This window comes from Pelobates fuscus, chromosome 4 (assembly GCF_036172605.1).
Source record: "Pelobates fuscus isolate aPelFus1 chromosome 4, aPelFus1.pri, whole genome shotgun sequence".
NCBI lineage: Eukaryota > Metazoa > Chordata > Amphibia > Anura > Pelobatidae > Pelobates > Pelobates fuscus.
Window position 1 is genome coordinate 36,443,961 of NC_086320.1, and position 19,774 is coordinate 36,463,734.

The window sequence follows — 19,774 nt, forward strand, 5'->3', positions numbered from 1 at the left end:
GACACAGAATCCAGTATTCATAGAGCTCAGCAGCAGGTATGTATCAAAATCTCTACTAACTGGGTGTTCGACTAAAGTGAGACTTCAAAGTGTGTTTTAAAATGAAGGTCAATATAGAAAACTGGAAAAAAGCTCTAAGTTCGCATTGCTTTTATTTGGACTACTCTGGCCTTAACTTTGAGATTCACTCCAATAAACAGCCCTGTATGAAAGAAGGAAGAAGCAAAAATTAAAAGTTCCATACCCTTGTTTACCCTGTAGGGCTGTTTGTCCAAATAGAGTCTATTTATAACGTATGTATTTAGTCAAAACAGTTTATGGGTTTTTGCATGTGGGCTTATTGAAACTTGCCTTTAACCTTCACTTAGAATGTCAACAGATTGTCTTGGAGTAGAAGCACACAAAAGGCCTACAGGCTGGCGGTGGACAGTAATCCCTGGTATACCTCATCCATTCACAGTCCTGATACGTTCACATAGGTCACCAGCAATTTGTTCCAGTGTCATAGCTTCGACTAGTGACACATTTTCCTCATCTTACTTAAATGGGACGTTACCAAGAAAGAATGCATCTTAAAGCAGACTCGTCACAAATGTGTTATTGCTGTTTTTTTTGCTTTCGCTTGCTCAAGTCTGTTTACTAAAAATAAAAAAAGCGTATACATACCTACACACGTCTGCCAAAACTGCCATTTTAAAAAGTCTCTCAGTTTCACAGCTTGGTTATGTTAAGACTGAACATTACAATTCAGTTTTAATTCCAAACAATGCTCTTTCATGACTGATACACTTATTGTGTAGCAAAACAATGATGGCTAACAGTATGAGGACATGATATGAATTGCCATCTAATGTTGCTTCCATGGACCAAGTTGTCCCTTTTATATAATAGATGTGTGCTGTGAAATTTGAGATATATTCCCAATATAATAAAGTAATTTCATGATAATGGCATTATTAAAACCCTTCAAACCAGGTAAACGTTATACAGCACCTCACAATATAATGTTATTTTGGTAATGGCACAGTAGTCTATGCAGCGAGTCAGTAAGTTCTATCCATGTGACTTTACATTTATTACTTCACTACAAATTTCTGTTTAGCTGTGAACTACCAATACAAAGTGGTCAACACCAGGAGCGTTCTGCATCTCTTCTTAATCTAGAAGGGATCGGAGACATTTTTTTCTAGACAGGTTGAGGGTAAACTCAAAGTGACAGTCAAAGAAAGATACAGAATGTGCACACCCAACAACTGTGACTTTGAGTTGTAAGCAACAGATTTATTACTCATTGCTTTGGCGATATGAAAAAGTGCTTTTGTGTGTGCTCCCCCCACCCCGCAACTCATAGTCAAGACTAACATGCTTAACTCACTCACTCCTACTCCACCCAAAAAATCCTAAAACACTCTGTGCAGTTCAAAATACCTTAAAAGCAGTGGTTCTCACGTATGCATCTAATGACAGACACTTTCCCACAGTAGCAGTTATTGTACAAAACCCATGTGTTTATTTTAGAAACAGGAATACCAATAGTCATCATGATTTTGCTACTACTACAGAGGTTCCCAAGCCAGTCCTCAAGGCACATGAACAAGTCCATATATGGTCATTATCCTCATTGGAAGGGGTTTGTGAAATGTCTAAATCCAAGACTGTTGATGTACCTTGAGGCGGTTTTGGAACCCAACAGTCATTGATTCCAATTGATGAAGTGATCGCCCACAAATGGTTACATGGGCTGAGCATGGTGTGATGGTTATGGTGCCAGCAGTTTCCTGGAACTGTCCCATTGTTAAGTGTCAAATCATTTTTGAACAGTTTAACAATAAGCTGGGTCCTGTAGGTGGCCAGGTTCTGCCCTTCTTCTCAGACATCCATCTCTGTACGCAAGCTCCTACTTCTGTATTAGCAGTATCAATTTCAGTATCAGCCAGTGTATTGCATCCATTGTTGAACAAAAATGATATAGCTAATGAGAAAGTGGAACTGCGGATCTAGCAATATTTGTCAGACAGACATGACCATAGACACATGGGGGACGCAGGTAAATATAAAACTGCTAGAACATGGTTTGATCCATGGAGTGCGACAGCACCAGGGGAGTCCTACATAGAGTGCCACTTTAAAATTTCATGTTTCCACTATTAATGAAAAAGATCTTTTTATGTTGCTCCCATCACATTTTTTTTTTTAGTAAACTTTTATATATTGGCATAGAAAGAAACCAAACCAGTACCATTTTATCCAATTTCAAAAATGTATAAAATAAAATGGAACCGATTATGGCATTAGAGAAGGTAAAATTTAACATTCAGTTAAGAGCAAATACTAAGATATAGACTGCAGCTTATCCAGTCTACAGACAGTGGTTCACAAATGCAGTCCTGGTGTCAATAACAGATTACAGCATGGATGGCAAAAAAAAGTAGCCCTATCTACTTGTTCTGACACACTAAATAATTCAACAGGAAATATTTTTGGGGGGGGGGGGGGGGGGGTTGGGGAGATATTCTTCAAGAGTGTAGGATTTTTCATTTGGATCATGTGCTGTGTGGAATAGCAGTACCGAACAATCCTAAGCAAAACAGTCACATGCAAGTGAGCAATCTGCTTTTTCTATATACTTGGATTTTATGGATGGTCTTTTTTTTGCATGCAATGTGTGAGGTTTTAATCTAGTGGTCCATGAGGGATTTAGGGGGTTATTGTGGACTGAATTTTTCAGAATCTCTCCCTTGCAGTTCAGCATTCAGTGATTCAGAGTGTGTGCTGATAGTTCTGACAGCTGCATTCTGGCTCACTTGAGAGGGTCAGACCTCAAGGTAGCGATTATGGAGGTAAAGACCTCACACTCCCTGCTCAGACCCCATTCTCCCAGGAGCTGTCTAGCCACTTTCCTGCGGCAGGGCGAAAAGATGTAATCTGCCTCGCACCCGGAACTGCAATAGGAATTTCACACCCATGTACATTTATTTAGGTCATATATGAAAAATCATCTTTCAGTAACTATAGTACTGCCAGCCCTCCCTTCTTTCTCTAGTACAGACTTTCAGTCAGTGCAGTGAATTGACTGATGTTTCTCATTGGGCTAGCAATGTGCGACTTCATTTACACTTTTCCCAAGGTTCCAGATTTGGGTCTATTTTTAGGACACCATAGGTTAAGTGGTTCACTAATCTAACAGTAATTTAACAGATATGAAATGGCCAATTTTTCTTTTTACGCTTTAAAACTCTGTAGTTAACACACTATTAATTAACACCGTGGTGTTAATCATTTTTGAGACCAAGGCTCATTTGTGAAATACTCTGCTGCAAAAAAAACCCAAAAAGGATATTTTTTAGTTATAGGACGTTAAGACCCTGAGACTGATGCACACGGCTGAAAAGGGGTCTTAAACAAGTGATGCAAAATCAACTTTTTATTCCATGTACAAGAATGTACACATTTAATCAGGTCACAAAAGAGACCAAGAGATATTTACAGTAGCACTTAACAGAAATGTTCCGTTCAAACTCTTGCGTCAAGATTCAAAAAAACTTGTGCTTTCAGAATTAAACAGCGGAAGCTTAGTCTCTGCTCTGGAGCCCAAAATAACCCGCTCAATGATTTAGACAACAGCAAAATTAATGTTAAATACAAATAATATTTAATCCCCCATGGAGTCAGTGTCATTGACAGATTCTTCGGCAGTGGAAGTGCGCGGCTGACTATTCCACTCTTCTTCATCACCCTCTGAACTCTCGTCTTCGCTAAGGCTGTTCTCCAATTCAGGCTCTGCACCTTCTTCTACGGGAACCTGAACAGGCTCCTCATTTAGCACAATAAACCCATTATTGTTAGAAAATGAAGCAGTGTCTTTCAAGTCTTCTTCCACGTATACTTTTTGATGGCACATCGGACAAGTGTCTTGGATATACAGCCACTTCCGTAGGCAGAGGGCATGAAAGTAATGGTGACATGGCGTAACACGAGCAGAAGTTTGGAATTCTTGATAGCAGATTGCACAGACATCGTCTATCTCCCTCAATTCCGATAATTTAACTTCTGGAAGAGAATTGATTTTTTTCACAGCTGTCCTCCTGTTGATGAAGGTCTTCCATCCATTCCTAGCTTGCAGATAAATGTTGAAATAGGCATGCAGACACATCATACAAGCACGGATTTTGCTACCTGACTCAAACATCATTGTATAAGCTCCATTTCCAAACATGATTACTCCAAAGATAAACTCTATTATGTTACCAGTTGATCGCACATGGTAGACATAGTCATCAAGTCTTTCCCACAGTACACTGTAGTAACCATCAATCATAAAGAGTGTGTATACTGTGAGAGACACAATTACTTTTAAACACAGCTCTACACAGAAGGCGGTCACTGCAAACAGCCATGTGTTTAGTGCATAGTAGTGCCACAAGAAGCAGCTGAGAAGAACAGAAAACATGAAAAGACAGACAGACACAAACAATACTGGAAAATGCCTACGAAAAGAGGACACATGAGAGGCACTGAGTGACATCAACACTGGGTCAGTCATTCCATGAATAAAATGTAAAATGGCAGTCAACAAAAGGCACATGTTCCGACAAAGGCGTACAAGTCGATCTTCTGGTTTTAAGCCACTCAAACCAGTTTGTAGGGCCAAAATGAAAAAAAGAACCGGGGCTACAAAGCCAAGCCGTTTATCCTCTTCTTCTGTTGAACCTATGAAAGCAAGTATTCCAAGTCCCAGGTAATGTGCTATGGAAGAGATTACAGCACTCATCCCTAAAACAGTTAGTGTGGAGTCGCAGCCACTGATTATAAGGTTGCAGAAAAGTTCCCAAATGTCATGCCAGTGTATGAAGTAAGTGGCTTCTCCCGTTTCACTGGCTGACATCCTGAACAAGTAGATTAAAAATACTGCCTGGGTGGCTAGTCTGCTGAGCCAGAAGACTCTGAGGACATCGGGGAAGTGAATCTTTTTCCATGCATCTTCAATCATCAGCTGTAGTCCATAAATCCTGTACATTTGCTTTAACAGAAGGACAGTATAGCGAGTTGAATAGTAGAACCATTTAAATCGGCTGGACAAGCATACTATAGTGAAACCGACCACAACTAGGCCAGAAATGGACACTAGCACTTGTTGCACTAGGATTGGAAGTTCCAATATTAAACCAACAACAGGGATTAAAAGATCCAGTATTATTAGTTGAGAGTAGACTGACTGGACCTCCAGCAGTGTAAGGAATCCAATCCCAAAAAACAGTTGCAAGATAGTGAGTGTCATCCACAATGAGGGTCCATTTTGTGGAAGGAAGTCCACCCCAAATGCCACCGAGTGATAGGCACGGTGAAAGTTAAGGTGCATTGTGGCATAGTAATTCACCAACACCGAACTTGCAGCCACTATGAGGGCCATGGTGATCATATAAACCTTGAAAAGTGCTCTTCGTGATAACATCAGCACAACCGTGGATGCCAAGACACCTAAAAAGGCAAAAGAAAAAATATTTACTACAAAAATACTCTTAAATTACAAATATCCTTAATAAATACTGATCCAACCACAACATGCAAAAACTTCTCACGTTACCATGACTATTGTATAGACATACAGCTTTAAGCATTTAAGGTTATATTTCTTTAGTAATCCTATTTCAAAAGAATAAACCACTCTATTATATACAGCATTCCATTTCAGAACACTGACAACCTAGTGTAGCATCTGGACCTTAAAAGGGTCAAAATAATACAACATGTCTAATGGAATGGCTCAAGAGAGTAAACTTCGTCTTTGCGTGTATTTAACCAGAATAGTTTTTCTCGGTCAGTTCAAATGTAGGAGCAAGCAATGTGTGCATTTTTCTGAAGCAGTACCTCTCTTACCGCTTGATACAATTAAGTATATGCGGTTATGACACCTGAAATTGGTGAAGCAGTTTGATATATGTGCAGAAGAGAAATGCAACCACCACCTAATCTCCCTATCCCACCAGTGATACTGCCTCTGGGAAGCTAGAGCAATTGAATTTCATATTCTGGTCTTTACATTTTATTAGCTGTCATGGAACCGGTTTGACCACACATGAGAGTATCTTTTTGAAATGCAGACGTTCAAAAGGCATTTAGATAAGGGTATTTTTTTTTTTTAAAATCATTCTTTAAGAGTTGTTTTTTCAAATGAAAGGTAACAGTAGAAGCAACAGATCTATGCAAAAATATGTAAATGTCAATTTCAAGCAATGCAATATATTAAAGGAACACAAATCTGTATTCATGTCACTATAGCTCTGAAAGCAATGTTTAGCCCCTGTCAGCTATTTGAAAGGTGAGTTTACTTACCTTTATTCCAGGTCTGTGCGGGTCTGTTGGCATTGGCTCCTTAAGGTCATCAAAATTGCTTTCCCATAGGAGAACATTGGGAGGCCATTACGCATGCGCAGCAAGACACCGCTCTGAGAATCAGCATCTCCTCATAAAGATGCATTGTATCAATCTCTCTCTATGGGGAATGTTCAGTGTCTCCATGCAAAGAATGGAAGCACTTCTAGTACCCGCCTGAGTGACCGCCACTGGAGAAGTCCTTAGGCAATAATGCAAACACTGCCTTTTCTTTGAAACAGCAGTATTTACATTAAAATGCCTGCAGGTACATTCTAGACACCAGAACAACTACAATAAGCTGTAATTGTTCTGGTGACTATAGTGTCCCTTTTAGCTGAAGACAAAACATGGGAAACAGTTGACAAATGACCAAGAATACATCAGTAAAACAGAGCTGTGAATTCTAAAAAATAAAAATATAAACATAAAAAGGTAACAAGCAATAAAAGGAAACCGGTATTCAAGAAAAAGCAGAGGCGCATTTACATTTTTTTTTTTTAAACCAATCTCTTCTAACGTGGTATTTTTGCATTTATCTTTCTTATACACAGCATTGTATGGGTACTGCAAAATGTATATATTCAGGAAATTAATTGAACGTGTTTAGCTATATCCCCAATGAACAGCAATGACCCACTTGTAAAGGGTTGCCGGGCATATTTTACGTACTATTTATGCTTAGTAGCGCCGGTCCCCATGGGTTGCTCGACCTCCATGGTCGAGATCATATAGATCTATTATCTCTGCCAATCCAATGCTGAACCAATCTTAGACCATCTGATAAAAATAGACTTTAAATCTATTTGAACAGAAATGCCTCTGATGGGTGCCAATCATTAAGATGAAGTAGCCTGGGTGCCTATAGAGTCCCTTTAAGTTTGGCCTTATAACCACAAAAATGCCTTGCAACTCTATTAAAAAGGGTAATTATTGTTCCTTGGGGATGAAGCTAAAGCACATTCATTTAATTTCCTGAATTAAAAATGCATTTTGTATAATGGCAGCACGGCCATTCAGTGTCTCCTCCCTCTGCATGCAGAAACTGAAATTTCCTCATAGATATGCATTGATTCAATTCATCTCTATGAGGAGATGCGGATTGGCCAGGGCTGTGTTTGAATCATACTGGTTCTGCCCCTGATCTGCCTCCTTGATAGTCTCAGCCAATCCGAATATTAATCCATTAATATTTTTGCACTGTGTGCTATTGAGTATAGATTTGACTTATTTGTCTGTGTGTGCATGTTTGCCATCGTGCCATGTTTTTGCAGGCAGCAATAGTAAGGAGCAGGAATAAAGTTTGAGAGATGTAAAAATAAAAGGAGTAAAAGAATAGTGATAAAGGAGAGGGGGAAGCTGATAATGAAGAAAATGAATAAATCTGAGGGCTTAAGAGAGGTGCCCCCATTCAACAAGTGCAGCATGTCTCTTCATTGAATTGTATGAGGATTGATGATAATTTGATGAAGGTATTTTAATATGATGATATGTATACCTTTAACATACATGTATTTGCTATGCTTTCATTTTCTATTTGTACTGAATCATTTAGGTTTTCAATGGTAAAATGTTTTGGTCAGGAACAGAACACGTGTTTATTACATTGGTTCCAAAGCCTCATAAAGTGAGAACTAATTTCCCATAGACACAATTAGTTCGTAAAGTCGGGAACTACCTGTATACCAAAAAGTATTTGCATATATGAAAAAAAATATATATATAAGCCAAAAATAAAGTAGGAAATTCAATTTAAAGTTATTCACTACTTTGGGACAGCATTTCACCTATAATCACCATTTATACACAACACCATCTTACTCAAGAAAGAATATATGTTTTAATTACAGAAATGCTGGAAAGTAATGCTGTTCAATGTAGATAAGTGACACCTGATGAACATACTGGAGTCAGCTTACTTGGCATCAAATACACTTTAATCATTTATCATAATAGTTTTGTGGCGTGTCCTACAAGACAGTCTATTAATTTCCCAGGTTTATGGAATTTTGAAACAGGCATGTTTCTAATTGGACTTTGCAAAGTAATGCTTGGCAGGGATTCCTATGCAAAGCATACAGGACAAAACCAGAATACATGCGAATGAGCAAAAACATAATTAGCTTTGTCCTTTGATTTGTCTCCTCAAACTGATTTTTAGCTCACATGTGCCATTTAACCCCTTAAGGACCAAGCTTCTGGAATAAAAGGGAATCATGACATGTCACACACGTCATGTGTCCTTAAGGGGTTAAGCATTTGCATCAGACTGATCTCGACTATAAGGAAATTCCACAATCTAAGTGCTTGCAAATTCTCTGAATGTCTCATTTTCGTATAACTAGGTCTTCCTAACTCAATACAGTAAGGTAATTCCGAAAAGGAACCCAAGGCTTACTACATATAGAGGGGAATAACTTACACTTCAGTGATAATATCCAATGAAGGTTAAACAGATCATATGAGGATGCTGTAACTCTCATGAGTACTGGCCTTGTGGGTGGGATTGGTCTAATGTTCATAATTTGAGTGACAGGAGCACTATATAATTCAGGTTTGGCTGCATACTGCACTAGCTGGTTAAAATGTACACAGCTTAAATATCTGGCAAACTTAGAGACATTCAATGCAATCAAACCACTTCAGTTTACTGGAGAAGTTATGGTGCTAGAGCAGAGGCAGGAAATCTTCGACACTTTATGTTGTGGACTACATCTCCCCTGATGCTTTGTCAGCATTGTGGATTTAAGGACATTATGGGATATGTCCACAACATATGGAGTGCCGAAGGTTGCCTACCCCTGTGCTAGAATGTCACCATGCACCCTTTTACTTGACCAATTTATCAAACTAATAAAATAGGATTTGAAGAGGGGAACCATGAATTACAATTCCTGGCATGCATGCCAACGTATGAACTAGAATGTCATTGCCAACATAGATGGACTTGCAGGCACTTGTCCCAAAGACCAAATATTGTCTGTCTCTGTGATGTCTGTTGGAGCATTGTGTGGCTCTGGGTATTCAGCACCAATCTAACAGACTGAGCCAAGTCTACACTTGTAGGTTCTTGCTCCCAAGCAGCATTGTCTGTAAGTGAATCCAGGTCAGCGTATGTGTGCCGAGAGCCAATAATCAAAATGCCTCGATTTTTGATTAATTTTCATGCTTTAAAGCGGGACTGTCATTCCCCACCTTGCCCCCTAAGAAATTAGCATTCATAAAGATATAATGTTTATGAAATACTCATTAAGTGTGTTAACTAAAATTCCAACCCAGTCAAGAGAAAAGCTGAGAGACTACTCTCTGTAGAATTTCTACACCTGTCAATTCTAGACAGCAGTAGCTCCGACCAGTGTCTAAAAGTGTAAAGTTCCCCAGCCATCGCCAATGACAGCTGCAGAGAATTGGCTTTATCAATGGAGGATCATGCAGTTTCATACATGCGCAAGAGTTCAGCGGTGACTTCGGCTCTTGGTGCAAAAGCACCAGGAGCTGAAGAGGATCCGCCTGAAGTTGACAGCAGCACACACGTGGACAGATTCAGATAAATAGAATTTACCTTTGCCTGACGCATCCCCCCCCATCCCACCGTCGAGGGTCTTGCTTTGCTGCTACAATTATATACAGCGGAATAAAGCATACATTTCCATAAAGATTACTTACAACTACAAACGATCTGGTATTTAACAGAAGATGGTGTTACAAACATAACATATCATTTTAACCTAATATTGTATTCGTGCCTATCAACCTGAAATCATGTGATACTTTCTAAAGCAGGGCTGCCCAACAGGTAGATCCCCAGATGTTGTAGAACTACAACTCCCATGATGCTTTGCATGCCTTTAGAATGACAAAGCATCATGGGAGTTGTAGTTCTACAACATCTGGGGATCTACCTGTTGGGCAGCACTGTTCTAGAGGCATAATAAGAACTTGCACAGATTGATTTGAGAAAATAAGTGTATGGTTGTTAAATGGATGCAGATGACGGCTAGGATGACGTCTGTTTAAAAGTACACACCAAGCTGAAGTTGACCACCATTTTGTTAATGGATTTTTATCAGAGACCATTGGCGAGTGGAAATTCAGAAAGTGTTCTATAGTACAATTTGTCAATGCATCACTTCAGAGCCCTGAGATCAACCTAGCAATAAAATAATAGCAAATCACATGCAATACCCCATTACATGTGTTTGTTAAATATTTGTATAGTACAGGACCCTGGGAGGAGAGACACACCTAGCCTGCTATATAAGCGGGTGATAAAATCAAATATCATTTAAAAAGAAAGGTCGTCTTTAAAGGAACACTCCAAGCACTAACCACTGCCGCCAATAATGCGCCCTAGTGCCTTCCTAGTATAACCATAAACTTCTCAGGCCCCCTTTCAGGAAAATCCCATGATCTACTCTGAGCTAAGCAGGGCCACGCTCACTGGCTGAGAATGTCACTTAGCACTTGCAGCCAATTAGCACAGTGCAGGATTGGCCAGGCTCAGCGCAGTTAAGACTTGTCCTGCAGGACTGTAATTGTTATGGTGTATGAAGTGTTCCTTTAACAGGATGCAGAGAAGGTGTAAATAATAAGAATACAGCACCCTTGATTCAATCAGTACGGATATTGCGCTGAACGTCTTAATTACATTTCAGTACATTTCGTAAACAGTTGCTACAAACTTAATATGCAGCTAAAATGTTCCTTTTTGCAGCACCCAAGGCCAATTCTACCTCTCACAAACAAAAATACAACAGAAAACCAAGATATCCAAGCAAAAATTATTTAAATTATCTTTAAAGTCTACAGCAGCAGCTTGATAAAGACCACATTTCTTCTAACTGAAGTGCTCGGATCCTTTATTTTCAACGTTCTATGCACTTGTGAAATCCTTAATAGCGCTTTGATTTATATTGCCTTGCTGAAAATGTTTACTGTACATTAAGTACAAAAATTGATTGACCCAAAAAAAAAAAAAAATAATAATATTTTAAGTTTAAACATAGTAATTAAGAATTCCGTGGTGGGGGGGGGGGGGGGGGGGGAAGAGGAACTGGCTAATGGCGACTGGACGTGTTTTCTATGAGCCCTTCATGATGCTTGTATTTAGATCAGTCACCAGTATCTTGGGCATTATATCTTGAGCCGACAGAGACAGTCTGTTATCCTGCATTAACAGACCAGCACCAAGGTGCTTCCAGCGATCGTGTGTGGTGATCCATGCCGCTTGTGGACGAGGCCTAGCGGGTTGTGGGAGAGGGGGAAGAGGCAGCCGATCTCCTGGCCCGATGCTTGCTGCCTGAAGGAACCGAAAAAAAACAAAAAACTGGCTGCAATGCGTTTTACTGCACATGTGCTATTCTATCCAATCCTTCTCTATGAGAAGCATTGAACTGGAAGACACCACAGGTGAATTCAGCAGGCTTGTTGAAATCACCAGAAGTTGGTGCTGCAGCCAAAGTGTCCTAGAGCTGGAAACGAGAGGAGTAATATTTATTTAGGTCATTTTTACAGGGCAAGGAGGTGTGGACAGAAGGGATACGACAGAATGGGTAAGGCAGTGGCTGAGTGACAGGCAACAGAGGGTTGTAGTCAATGGAGTATATTCGAAGCTTGGGCTTGTCACCAGTGGGGTACCTCAGGGATCTGTACTTGGACCCATTCTCTTTAATATTTTTATTAGTGATATTGCAGAAGGTCTTGATGGTAAGGTGTGTCTTTTTGCGGATGATACCAAGATATGTAACAGGGTTGATGTTCCAGGAGGGATAAGCCAAATGGAAAATGATTTAGGTAAACTAGAAAAATGGTCAGAGTTGTGGCAACTGACATTTAATGTGGATAAGTGCAAGATAATGCATCTTGGACGTAAAAACCCACGGGTAGAGTACAAAATATTTGATAGAGTCCTAACCTCAACATCTGAGGAAAGGGATTTAGGGGTGATTATTTCTGATGACTTAAAGGTAGGCAGACAATGTAATAGAGCAGCAGGAAATGCTAGCAGAATGCTTGGTTGTATAGGGAGAGGTATTAGCAGTAGAAAGAGGGAAGTGCTCATGCCATTGTACAGAACACTGGTGAGACCTCACTTGGAGTACTGTACACAGTACTGGAGACCCTATCTTCAGAAGGATATTGATACCTTAGAGAGAGTTCAAAGAAGGGCTACTAAACTGGTTCATGGATTGCAGGATAAAACTTACCAGGAAAGGTTAAAGGATCTTAACATGTATAGCTTGGTGGAAAGACGAGACAGGGGGGATATGATAGAAACATTTAAATACATAAAGGGAATCAACACAGTAAAGGAGGAGACTATATTTAAAAGAAGAAAAACTACCACAACAAGAGGACATAGTCTTAAATTAGAGGGACAAAGGTTTAAAAATAATATCAGGAAGTATTACTTTACTGAGAGGGTAGTGGATGCATGGAATAGCCTTCCAGCTGAAGTGGTAGAGGTTAACACAGTAAAGGAGTTTAAGCATGCGTGGGATAGGCATAAGGCTATCCTAACTATAACATAAGGCCAGGGACTAATGAAAGTATTTAGAAAACTGGGCAGACTAGATGGGCCGAATGGTTCTTATCTGCCGTCACATTCTATGTTTATATGATACCTATAGTATTTTTGGGACTATAGATTCCCTTTAAAAAGAGTAACTCCCACACAAACCCTACAAAAGTCGGTGCATTCTCACCATCATTTATATACAAACAGGGCTTGAGCAGCTTTCTAAATTACAAATCAATCTGGGTAGATCTTATATGATGTCAAGTAAGCTTTTAAACTCTGCAAATGGTTGACAACGATGGGCTTATATGATGAGGAAAATATACTCTGTCAAACGATCAGAGCAGTACATTATCTTTTTATAAGAAATATTGGAGCAGTCCTTTCCTTTCTTCACCGACACGATTTTCAGATAAATTTGCATTGATCACTTACCACTATACATAAGCCAGGCTGAAGCCACAAAGGTTAAACATAAACAAGAAAGACTGGTTTATTGCCCACACCTTAACGTAAGAGAAACTTTCCCCCATGCTTTTTCATAACTTCGTAGATATAGACTGGTAAACTTTATAAACTTCAGCATTTTTATGTTAAACCATGATAAAATAGAAGAAAAAAAAACAAAACATAGGGGTTTACTCACTAAACCAGTTTTAACCAGAGTGCCATTGTTCTCTGGTGAGTCTAAATCTGCAACAAACACATTAATTTCAGGGCTATAATATATTGAATGCAGTAGTGTTTTTTTTTTGTCAGCATTAAAATTGTGATTCACATCTGCAATTGAAACATATGTCAACTTGGCTAAATGTATTAAAAGTCCTCTTTCACATAGAGCTTGCAATTGCTTCATGGGTGAGGAGTATTCTATTTAAACACTAGTTCTAAGAGAGATCTGTCCTTTTATAATAAACTATGGAACATCCAGGGATGATTGCATCCTCCTTCCGCTAGCTACCTTGAGCTAACAGAAGTAGCAGGCGTGCTCTACTTCCTCCCACACAGACTTCAGATCAGCTCACCCAGACCTCATACCAAATATGCGTGCATGCACGCGAGGGCACCAATTCAGAGCCTTTATTTCCCCATGAAGAGACTGAAAGGCTGCAGTGTTCCGGAGCAATTAAGATATACCCCAATGAACACATGCATGTATTTATTGAGCTGTATTTACGAAACAGTGATTTATTTATCGCCCATTTTTGCAGTGGAGCATCTCTTTAATATACTCATTTCATCAAGCTTTTAAAGGAACTAGATTTCTGTAAATTAAGTACCGTATATACTCGAGTAGAAGTCGAGTTTTCAGCAAATTTTTTGTGCTGAAAAAGCACCACTCTACTTATACTCGAGTCTGCACAGCACATCCACTGGACCACCAGGGATTAGGATAGCCCCCCCCTCCTCCCCTCCCTGACCAGGTAACAAGCAGGGAGGGGGGACAAGAATAAAATATAATACATACAGGATTATGTTCCAGGATCTTACCTAGATAAAATCTGACAGAATTTTTACCCTCGACTTATCCACGAGGCATAGCATATTTCACAATTGTTGGTCACAAAACTGCACTCGACTTATACACGAGTATATACGGTATATGTAAAAAAAATGAAAAACTCATCCCTACGTTTAGTATATGACAGGATTCTTCAGCCAGGTACAGGTATAAGGCGGAAGGATCCTATCATATACTAAAAGCTAGAGATGAGGTTATTGCATACTAAAAAAACAAAATCTTTTTTTTTTTCTTTTTTTAAATGACTGGTCCCCCTCCGATAGCATAGAAAAGGTGTTTACTCCCCATTTCCCCCCCCATGCTGCGCTGATCTCCATTGCCTGAGAGCATCAAGCTTGATGAGCTCAACCAATCCAATGCTTTGCCATAGGAAAGGTAGGGTATTGTGCATGTGCAGCAAAACGCCATATCGCGTCAATTGACATCTCCTCATAGAGATGCATTGAAACAATCAGCACCTCCGTGCAAAGCGTGGAGACGCTGAATGCAGGTGCTGCATACTACTTAACTCACCTGGACTAGGGAGAACCTCTAGAGGCAAAGTGACTACCACTAGAGGTGTTACTAAGCATGAAAAGGTAGTGTTTACATTGAAAAGCATTCAGAGACAGGCCATAGACACCAGAACCACTACATTAAACTGTAGTGGTTCTGGTGACTAGTGTGCCTTTACGAATTGCATTTATATTGTTGATAGAGCTTTGTTAGTAAAAAAATAAAATACAATATCTGGCTCCGAGATTCAAAGCAAAGTTTGTCAAGCCCCGAGTCACACAACGCATATAGGTTCACGCTGTGCCTGGAGGACTCCTTATGTGAAGAAAACAGCCTCTATCACAGAGGAGTGGTCAAACATTTATATTGTACACTTAAGAAAACCTGTGGAATATTCCAGAACAGCTTCACAGGTACTCACACGTGCAGAGTCCATACTATCTTCCTGCCTGCCATGTATCAGACAGCTTTCAAAGATCAGATAGCATTTGGATGTCTAACCTTTGAAACTAAAGCCATTGTTGATTGCATTTCTCATGAAATGAAAAAAACTTTTTATGCAGAAAGGCAAATGTCATTCACAATATTGGCTAAGCTTACCCGCGGGTACAATTCATTGTAATAAACTCACAGAATCTAGTCTAAATTCAAAGTAAATCTCAAATAAAATGTCAGCTATGATTTAAGTTAAACTATTTTGGCCTAGAATATGAAATTCACTTTGCACCTATGACATTTTAAGTGTTAATGAATAACCTAAAAGAAAACATGAAATTGCAAAATAGCATAACTTTTTTTTTTTGGCAACTACTCTTAAGCTTTGATATATTTAATAATAATAAAAAAAAATAAAAGGTATATCCTCTATACTTAATAATCCAGGCAGTCCCTTTTCACATTATCAAGTACATTAGAGATAGATATATATATATATATATATATATATATATACACACACACACACACACACCTCAATGTGCTGTGATATAATGCCAAATATCCTCAGCCAAAATAAATGCTAACATAAAATCATGGGAGTTGCAGTTCTACACTTGCAACTAATCTAGGCTTTGGGTAGCTAGAGCTGGTGGAGACAGTATATGGTAGGTTCGCCAGCTGTTTAAAAACTACAACTCCCATCATGCGACCTGTGCTTGTCACCCTGTAGGTACAAAATAAATGCTGGCAAAGCATCCTGGGAGTTGTAGTTCTGCAGTTGCTAGTAATCTAGGCTAAGGGGTAGCTTAAGCTTGTGGAGACAGTATATGGTAGGTTCCCCAGCTGTATAACAACTAAAACTCCCATCATGCTCTGCACCATAAGACTCGTGCATGTCACCCAGTGGGTACAGTAATCTAGGCTTTGGGTAGCTAAAACTGATGGAGACAGTATATGATAGGTTCGCCAGCTGCTTCACAACTACAACTCCCATCATGCTCTGCACCATAAGACTTGAGTCACCCAGTGGGTATAGAATGAATGCTGGGAGTTGTAGTTCTACAATTACTAGTAATCTGGGCTTTAGCCAGCTAAGGCTGGTGGAGACAGTATATGGTAGGTTCCCCAGTGGGTTCAGAATGAATGCTGGCAAAGCATCCTGGGAGTTGTAGTTCTACACTTGCTAGTAAGCTAGACTAAGGGGTAGCCAAGACTGGTGGAGACAGTATATGGTAGGTTCCCCAGCTACAACTCCCATCATGCTCTGCCCCATAAGACTTGTGTCACCCAGTGGGTTAAGAATGAATGCTGGCAGAGCATGCTGGGAGTTGTAGTTGTGCGGCTGTCAGTCAGTGAGTGAGTGCGGGCTCTCACCCAGCAGCCTGAGGCTGGCAGAGCATGCTGGGAGTTGTAGTTGTGCGGCTGTCAGTGAGTCAGTGCGGGCTCTTACCCAGCAGCCTGAGGCTGGCAGAGCATGCTGGGAGTTGTAGTTGTGCGGCTGTCAGTCAGTGCGGGCTCTTACCCAGCAGCCTGAGGCTGGCAGAGCATGCTGGGAGTTGTAGTTGTGCGGCTGTCAGTCAGTGAGTCAGTGCGGGCTCTTACCCAGCAGCCTGAGGCTGGCAGAGCATGCTGGGAGTTGTAGTTGTGCGGCTGTCAGTCAGTTAGTGCGGGCTCTTACCCAGCAGCCTGAGGCTGGCATGCAGGAGGAAGGCCAGGAGGCCGGCAGAGTCATCGTGGGACGAGTTCAAGATGGCGTCGATGACAAACACCGAGGGCACCCGCAGGGACACGTCCAGCACGGCCCGCACCCGCTGTGGGGCCGCCATGGAGGGAGGAGAGCGGCTCCCCAGCTCGGGGTCACTCCGTCACCGCCACCGGCGTTCCGCAGCCATGCTCCGCCCCTTGATCGCACCTGCGGCGCGGTTGCCAGGCAGACGTCGCCTGCGTCACAATGCGGGGAGAGCCTTCAGGCCAGCGGCCGACCTATCACGTGTCACGGCGGCTGCGCGTGCGTCACGCGAACTCTGTATGTGGTTTTTTTTTTTGTTCTAACTTTATCCAAAAGGAAACAAAACAGACAGCAGCCTGCTGAGCCTGCTGCACATACACAGCAAATAAATAAATAAATACACAAACAAACAACTTAAGGACAGAGCTTCAGAAGCTTGTCTTTCACTTAATGACACAAGCATTTTTTGCATTTTTTGCTGTTTGCGTTCAACTGCAATTTGCATTTTACTAATTTATTGCACCGACGCATATTATATACCGTTTTTTTAAAGGACAGAAAGGGCTTTAATTTGATGTAACATATATTTACATAAATGCTTATTTATTATAAAAAAAAAAAATACAGAAAAATGCAAAAAAAATGAAAAATCTTGATTTTTTTTTACAGTTTTTGCAGTAATAATGTGTGCACAATTAGTGCAGGTTAAGGAAAGTAATGAAAAATAAATTCATTTAGTTGTTCTGATTTACAGAATATATAATGTGTCTGGGATTTTAAGGTTTTTTTTGGTAGTTACAGGTCACAAAGCACAAGGAGTAAAATAAACTTTTAATGTGGAACGATTTTAGAATTTGGTATGTTTGTCTTGTAAGCTTAATAGCCATAAAAGAAAACAAAATTGCCACACAAAAGTATATATTTATATAAAGTAGACACCACAGGCTATTTACCTAAGGTTGTTTTGACACTTTCTACGTAGCCATTTTACCGCCAACCTCTGCTAAATATTGGAGTAAAATTGTGTTTTTTGGGGTTTTCGCACACAAACTTATAACAAAGAACTTCTCATGTGTATTTTGTAAAGTTGGTGTGTGCTATTCCTGTACAAAGTTTTATTATGTGTTCAGTTACTTCTGCTGAGTAAAAGGACATCCCCATTGTATGTCTTTGGCACTATTTTGTGAAGCTACAGTGCCATATAGGAGACCTGTCCTTTTCAGTATTCACAGTAGAATTTTGACGGCTTTAATGAGCCTATGCTTCCATTTGGGGTATTATAACAGTTTGACTGTTCAAAAAACCCCCACAAAGGCCTACCATTTGTAAAAGTAGACACTCCAGGGTATATCATAAGGTGCATATTGTGCCTTAGCATGCCCCCATTTTTTCACCAATATATGCCAAAGTATGTGGTAAAAAATAATTTGGGGCATTTTTTTACATACGGATTGCATTTTTGCAGGGCATTTTATATATTTTATATGTGCCACTAAGTTCAAAACTTCCAAATTATGCTCAGCTAAGTCTTCTGAGTAAAAAGACATCCCCAATGAATGTCTTTGGCACTATTTTGTGAAGCTATAGTGCCATATTGGAGACCAAGCCAAATCAGTTTTTACAGAACTTTGAATTTTGACGCTGGGCCTATGTGCAATTTCCAAGCATCTTCGCAGGTTTTAAATTCAAACTACCCCACAAAGGCCTACCATTTCTTAAAGTAGACACCCCAGGGTATTTCAAAAGGCATATTTTGAACCTTAGCGTGGGATAATTTTTCCGCTAGCTTGTACCAGGTGTAGTGGTAATAAGCGTTTTTTCTGCCTTTTTGACACACAAAGTGAGTTTGCACAGTATATTTTGCAAACCTTATGTGAGCTACGACTGTATAATATAAAATATAAAATATAAAATATAATATAAAATGTTGCTCAGCTATGTCAGCTAAGTACAAAAATACCCCCGTATGTACCTTTGCCAGGTATATGTGGACATCGGAGGGGCACATTTGGGACACAGCCATTCCATTTTTTTTCAAACTTTAAATTTTTACGCTGTGCCCATGTCCCATTTTAGAGTATTTTACCAGGCTATATAATCCAAATACCCCATAAAGCCATACAATTTCTTAAAGAAGACATCCCAGAGTATTTCAAAAGGCATATTTTGAACCTTAGCGTGGGATAATTTTTCCGCTAGCTTGTACCAGGTGTATTATTAAATGTATTTTTTTACGTTTTAAAACTTTTCTTACGTTTTAAAACTATTTTTTAAACTTTTGTTTTGCTTTTTAACTTTTTTAAAGTTTCCTAAACTTTCGTAAAACTTTTTTTTACAGATTTAACATTCTTCTAAGCTTTTTTTTTACCGTTAACCCCTAACTAGCAGTAAGCAGCACTAACAGTAAATTCCCCATTTTCCCATAACTCCCACCCACCCCAGCTAGCAAAATATTTAATTATACAATATTTAAATTAGTTAATTAAATAAATTTAACCCCTGAGGGTTAAAAAATTAAATAAAAGTTAATACTGAACCCGGAAGTGCAGGGAGGCGGAGGTAAGTATACAGAGCACATGTGCTAGCTCTGACATGCTGTCAGAGCGGGCACATGTGCTGGGGCAGCACTATTGGGTGCTCCCGGTCTGCCTCTAATACAGAGGCAGACCGGAGCACCATTAACCCCACGATCGCCGCGATT

At 39.9% G+C, this 19,774-nt stretch overlaps 1 protein-coding gene across 1 annotated transcript; it reads right to left on the reverse strand.

Annotated features, from left to right (window-relative positions):
• Positions 1–3,421: 3,421 nt before the first annotated feature.
• On the reverse strand, positions 3,422–17,351 carry RNF139 (ring finger protein 139). Its single transcript, XM_063451073.1, has 2 exons — positions 17,023–17,351; positions 3,422–5,478 (listed from the first exon to the last, which is right to left on the reverse strand). The coding sequence occupies exons 1-2, from the start codon at positions 17,168–17,170 to the stop codon at positions 3,653–3,655; spliced, it is 1,974 nt and encodes a 657-aa protein (XP_063307143.1). The 5' UTR covers positions 17,171–17,351; the 3' UTR covers positions 3,422–3,652.
• Between the last annotated feature and the right edge of the window lie 2,423 nt (positions 17,352–19,774).

Bases quoted from the DNA above. Each gene is read 5' to 3' on its own strand.
- RNF139 (XM_063451073.1), bottom strand. From the start codon at position 17,170: ATGGCGGCCCCACAGCGGGTGCGGGCCGTGCTGGACGTGTCCCTGCGG. The intron at 5,479-17,022 runs GTAAGAGCCCGC...TTGCCTTTTTAG, and splicing joins TGCCAGCCTCAGGCTGCTGG to GTGTCTTGGCATCCACGGTT.